At 31.3% G+C, this 5,504-nt stretch overlaps 1 protein-coding gene across 2 annotated transcripts; it reads right to left on the bottom strand.

Annotated features, from left to right (window-relative positions):
- Positions 1-284: 284 nt before the first annotated feature.
- LOC134272575 (tetraspanin-7-like) lies at positions 285-5,079 on the bottom strand. Of its 2 annotated transcripts, none has more exons than XM_062754797.1 (8): positions 4,980-5,079; positions 4,680-4,810; positions 4,049-4,237; positions 3,592-3,666; positions 3,275-3,361; positions 2,476-2,631; positions 1,872-1,955; positions 285-1,457 (listed from the first exon to the last, which is right to left on the bottom strand). In XM_062754797.1, the coding sequence occupies exons 2-8, from the start codon at positions 4,770-4,772 to the stop codon at positions 1,386-1,388; spliced, it is 756 nt and encodes a 251-aa protein (XP_062610781.1). In that variant the 5' UTR covers positions 4,773-4,810; positions 4,980-5,079; the 3' UTR covers positions 285-1,385. The 2 variants fall into 2 exon arrangements, with proteins under 2 accessions (XP_062610781.1, XP_062610782.1); XM_062754798.1 differs by having other exon boundaries at positions 4,680-4,796; positions 4,980-5,065.
- Between the last annotated feature and the right edge of the window lie 425 nt (positions 5,080-5,504).

The raw sequence follows: 5,504 nt of genomic DNA, 5'->3' as shown, positions 1-5,504 counted from the left end.
GAATAATTTTTATCCAAATCTTATGTACATAAAACTTTTATTTTGAATTCAAACTTGCGTATTCTTTAATAAAACCTTGGTTTTTTGACCGTGCGCCGTAAGACAATACCCCGTGCACATTCAAGCATAATAAAATCTTTATTTTTGCCTATATTTTATTCAAAAATTTATCATGCACTTACATATGATAAATAAACATTTACTGAAATTTTCAGCTTAGTGCGCCCATAACTTTTCGAGAAAAACGCTTTGTCCACGATTTTACGGGACAACCCTCGTATAACTAAATAAAATTAAAGAATTATAACTTAAACCTGAAATTAAATTCATTATGCCCTTCTATGCAGCTGTAACCCTCATGATCTTCATCCTCCTTCAATATTACAAACAATGGAATTTCTGCTGTTGTTTACGTTGAGGTGGCCAGATGACCTTCAAATGCGACCTTGAACTAAAATTTTTCTATGAAATCCATAAACATAGAATTTGTTTAATAAAAATTGTTATGAATGTTACAGAGTTATCATTGGATGAAACTCCTGTATGCCCTTGATAAGAAATATGTACATACTCGCATTAAGGAACCAAAAAATGCTTAGATTAAGCTTAAAAATAAATTTGATAAAAATATATAACTATCCTAAAACATAAAATCACCATTTATTAACATTAGTGTTTCCTCAATAATACCCTATAAGTAAAGTCTGTAATATGTTGCCATAAAATAAAAGGATTAATGTATATGAATATTGCGTAATAGTAAATAAATAAATTTGGAGGGATTTGTAGAGATAAAAATGTCAAATAGAATGATATTTCCTATGTTATCTCACTTGATATACAAATCTGTAAAAATAATATAAGGAGAACTATTTTTGGAGTCATTCCAATTAATATTAACACCGATTTATTCATAAGTCCCAGAGACACCTCTTCTCAGTCTCTCTAGGGATGAGTCAATAATGCCCAAAACATGGTAGCTGTCGACTGAATGCTTTGTTTAGGTCTTTTAAAAATGTAACATGTTTGTACATTGAATATTAATGTAAAATGGGGGTGCAGCAAAACACGCAAGCTTGAAAAATACTGTGTTACACAGAACAGGTGCTACTGTGCACATGTAAAGATTACAGTCTAAAAGAAATTTAACTTCAATAAAATTTGATACAATATGGAATGCATTTAATATATGTACTTAAAAGATTACCGGTATTTTTCCATAATCAAAAATTGACTGTTGCTATTATAAACAAATCTTACACTTTTCTTCACTTTATCTATTATTTGCTTGAAAACAAACTTAAGCACTAAAATATTCACTTAATGAAATACGAGAATAAATTGATCTTCATTGTTTCTTGTTGATGGTGGACTTTGAATACCAATTAAGCCATTTGTTCATATTTGGATTTTCTGACCCGCTTTGCCAAGCAGCATGCTAGTAATGCCCCAAGAAGCTGAAAAAAAAGTCACATTAATTTACTTGTAAATGTAAAATATGCACAGTATTATCATCTTGAATTCTTAACCTATGAAAAGTATGTTTAATGTGCTACAGAATGAGCATTGGGCTTACCCTCCAGTACATGTGTCTGTAAAGATCACTGCCAAAGGGTCATTAAAAAGTATGCATGTGAGACTTCCTTAATTATTTTTTCTTATTTAATTTTTTGGCATTTCCTCTAGTACGTGTTTAAAGATCACTGCCCTGGGGTTCTCAAAAAGTATGCATGTAGGACTTCCTTTATTTTATTTTTAACTTAATTTTTTGTTTGTGGAGGGAATAAAGCCTCAGTACAAATGTACTCAAAAGCAAAAGTTTTTGAAGCAATATTCTAATTTGAAAGTCAGAAAAAATGTTTCCTACATACCTGAAAGAAAGAAATACTGAATGCCACCCCAGCTATGATGGCCATATTTGATTTCATGAAGTCCACGACAGTGTTGTAACATCCCTGAAACAACAGACAATATATAATGGATGGTGCAGGACCTTACACACTCAGGATAGCATTATTGTGTCATGTGACTAGTCAATATAGTTTTAATTGCAAATTTTACACTTTAACTAGTTGATTTGTCGCATAAATATGACTTTGATGTGTTGTGCCAATTTACTGTTATGTATGTTTTTATGATGATTTGCAATTACCGTACACTTTTCATAAAGACCTTCATTAAGACTTGATAATTTTTCAAAACATGATTATTTTTTTAATCCAGCCACATGCATGGTAACCATATCTTGAACATGGTTTAGATAATCAATGTTTGTTCATCATTTGGCATGAGTATTACTCTGACCAATCACAAAATGAGAAAGCACATGCATTAAGAATACTAAAGAATACCAAAATTCCATGGAAAAATACATTAATGTACAACAACAAAATACCCCCCCTCGAAAAAAAAATTACCTGTCAACTAGTTTACTGATAATCAATCTAAAATGAAGAATTTAGAAAGGTTGCTCACCACTGTGTAGATATCTGTGGCGTTTACATTGACATCCAGATTGTTACACACATCGACCTTACAGCAGGAATGGGGCACGGCTCTACTGGAGTTGACGGTCTTCTCCCACGGGGTGCTGAACCAGTCCTGGTAACTCTCACTCCCACAGCAGTGCAGCTGTCAGGCAAAGTAGAAAATTTTTAATGCTGAGAACCTAATCACACTAATACTATCAAGCGAAATATGTAAAACCTACTTCCATCTGAAAAAATGGAAATGCAAGGTGATTTATTGTCAATGGATTATATAATAAAAGTGAGTTTTTATGATAATTTCTTTCACTGACCTAGACAGATGAAATTTTCTTTTTTTTTTTTTTTTTTTTAGACAGATGATATTGACTTAAGCTCTCTATAAAATGTTTACAAATTCCTCCAAATTCATAATGAAAAAAAAAATACAAATTTTACTTTATCATTAAATTAGTTGGAATGTACAAAAAAGTTTTTATCCCTTGTAACTTCTTTTTAAAGCTTAGGTCATGCAAGTACATCTTAAACCCTTAATTGCTGTAAATCTGAAAATTTTTGCTGTAGATGAATTTTTAGCAAATTTGCGAGTTCAATGTATTCGCAAAAATATTTGTCTTAAAAATAAATCACCAATAAGAAAATGTAAACAAAGCAGCGGTCATTCGCAAAATTTTGAAACGTAAAAATTAATCAACAGCATTTTGACCCGAATTCGCAAAATAAAATCGACGTAAAAATTTCCAGATTTACAGTATTACATGAGCACACATATCAGGACAAAAAATTACCTGGGACTGCAACTCATCCATTGCTTTGCTACTATTGCCATACTGTTTAAGTGCATTTTCCAGTCCCTCTTTAAATCCTTCTTCCAGCTTAGTTTGAAAAAAATCGGAATCAGAGAAGTTAACTTTATAAGTTTATAAATGCCCTAAAGTCAATTTTTTTTCCACCTCGGAGTCTGAGAAAGTTCCAAAAAACATATGCAAAAAAATACATGTACAAGTCTTGTATCATAAAGAAAATCTGTGAAACAATCTAATATTTCAGATTCTACTTGGATATTCTGATGAGACAATGCTTTCAACATAAACATCCTCCTTACCTTTCCTTTGTAGAAAAATCCTGCTGCACCTGCTCCAAGCTCTATAGCAAACACGAGCACAAGGAAAAGGCCATACTGAAATCAATATACTGGTTGTTTACATTTGGATGGATATAATTTTACATGGGCATTTTCAACAGTGTTCAATCAAGGTTTAGTTTTAGTGCTCAAGAAGAACATTTCAAAATAAGGACTGATAAGTACATAATTTTAACCTGTGTCAAAAGAGGAATTTCAAACTTTACATATATTTGCAAATTTTTTTTTTTCCATTCAAAAATTTCTTAATCATTTGATAACAGTTTAGAGAAGTTATGGAAAGCTCAGGTCTCCAGAAGCTAGCTAATAATGAGTAATGACAGACAAAGATGAATGGACCCTTACTTCTGCAATATACACCAAGTGCATCAAGTAATTTATCTTAGTATTCTAAAATGCTTAGGAAAAAAATTGTTACCATGTATAACAACACAGCATTTCCTTTGGCTGTGCAGCAGCATCCGAAGGATCCCACAATCACTATTAAAGCACCCACAGCAATCAGAATCCAGGGAGAATCTTTGTAGTAGATGGTAGAAAATTCCATGTACTTGTATAGGTCAACTTTGGTCCATATTCCCAGAGCCAGGATGGCAATCCCAGTCACCTTACATGAAAGTATTAATATACATGTAAATATATTGTAATTGATCTTTTTGGGATGTTGTGATTTACTCTATGTATATAGTGTTTTTACAATAACTTATACATATTCTGTGTTAACTTTCAACAACAACAAAAAAGTTCCATATATTCTATTTTGATTTATAAAAATTCAAAGATCTACACTGTTTTTTGTTTGCCAATAGAGAGCTTCAATTTATTAAACAGTACTTGCTAATTAAAAAATAAATGTGATTTTTTGCACCCAGCATAATTTATTCAAACCAATTTACTGACATCACCAAGTTGATATGCAGTCAAAATAAGAAAACAAATGACAGACAACAGGAAAAAGAAAAATATAATAATGCAAATGCAAGGAATACAATTTTACACAATAGTCCCTGTATTTGTTTTCTCTGCATTATTTATTATTTTATAGTTACCCAAAATATAAAGTTGAAAATCATCAAAAGGGTCTTCAGGCATCCCATAGCAGCTGTTGTAGCCATGGTAGATTTCGCCCTGTCTCGATCCATTTAATGAATTGGTAAATGGCTTAACTAATTCTCAATTTCTGCAAAACAGATGCGCAATATGTCTTTGACACAGCATCAAAATTTCAATCAATATTTCAAAAAACACACACAACACGTACATATCAACACGTACATAAAACACATTTAAATAGAGAGATATTTTTCTCTTAAACTAAGATCAATATTTCCTTCTTTAAAAACACATACCTGCTTTCAATGTCTGTGATGCCGTTTATGTTTATTTTATGTTAATAACGAAAATCTTATGACCGGAAAATGTCAAAAGCGGTATAAAATTCAAACCTTTCCGAGAGATACCCGGAATAATATTAGGACGGAAATGGAACAGGGGTTGCAAAATGCATTCAATTTATGAACTAAGTATTCCGAATAGAGTTCTAAACATTTAAAGGTATATAAAATCATAAGAAATCACTGTGGCCGTATTGCTATTATGTTTGATTTTGTACTGCAATGTATGACTGTGTTTATTCCTCATTTACTATCAATGTTAATTTATGTTAAGATATCTCTCTCTACAGTTTTTTTTCCCTCATTTTTGTTTCATCTTTATTTTTTATCTGTTATTTTTCCCATTATACCTGTCATTCAACAAGGGCAAATGTTTATTTATAGTTGAAAGTTAACTTAAGGAAACGGATTAATATAAGTTGTTACAACTTGTTTCCGAATCCTGTTTGTATTATGTATTGTGTATATATATGATGTCTA

This window comes from Saccostrea cucullata, unplaced genomic scaffold (assembly GCF_032062105.1).
Source record: "Saccostrea cucullata isolate Sc308-1 unplaced genomic scaffold, CSIRO_AGI_Scuc_v1 ctg9038, whole genome shotgun sequence".
In the NCBI taxonomy this organism is placed as follows: Eukaryota; Metazoa; Mollusca; class Bivalvia; order Ostreida; family Ostreidae; genus Saccostrea; species Saccostrea cuccullata.
The sequence above is the reverse complement of the archived record's forward strand: the minus strand, read 5'-3'. Positions and strand labels throughout refer to the sequence as shown.

Excerpts from the sequence above, each read along its gene's own strand:
- LOC134272575 (XM_062754797.1), bottom strand. The coding sequence starts at position 4,772 with ATGGATCGAGACAGGGCGAAATCTACCATGGCTACAACAGCTGCTATG. Across the intron at positions 2,632-3,274 it reads TGGATGAGTTGCAGTCCCAG|CTGCACTGCTGTGGGAGTGA; the intron begins GTAATTTTTTGT and ends TTTGCCTGACAG. Across the intron at positions 1,956-2,475 it reads CCACAGATATCTACACAGTG|GGATGTTACAACACTGTCGT; the intron begins GTGAGCAACCTT and ends CTGTTGTTTCAG.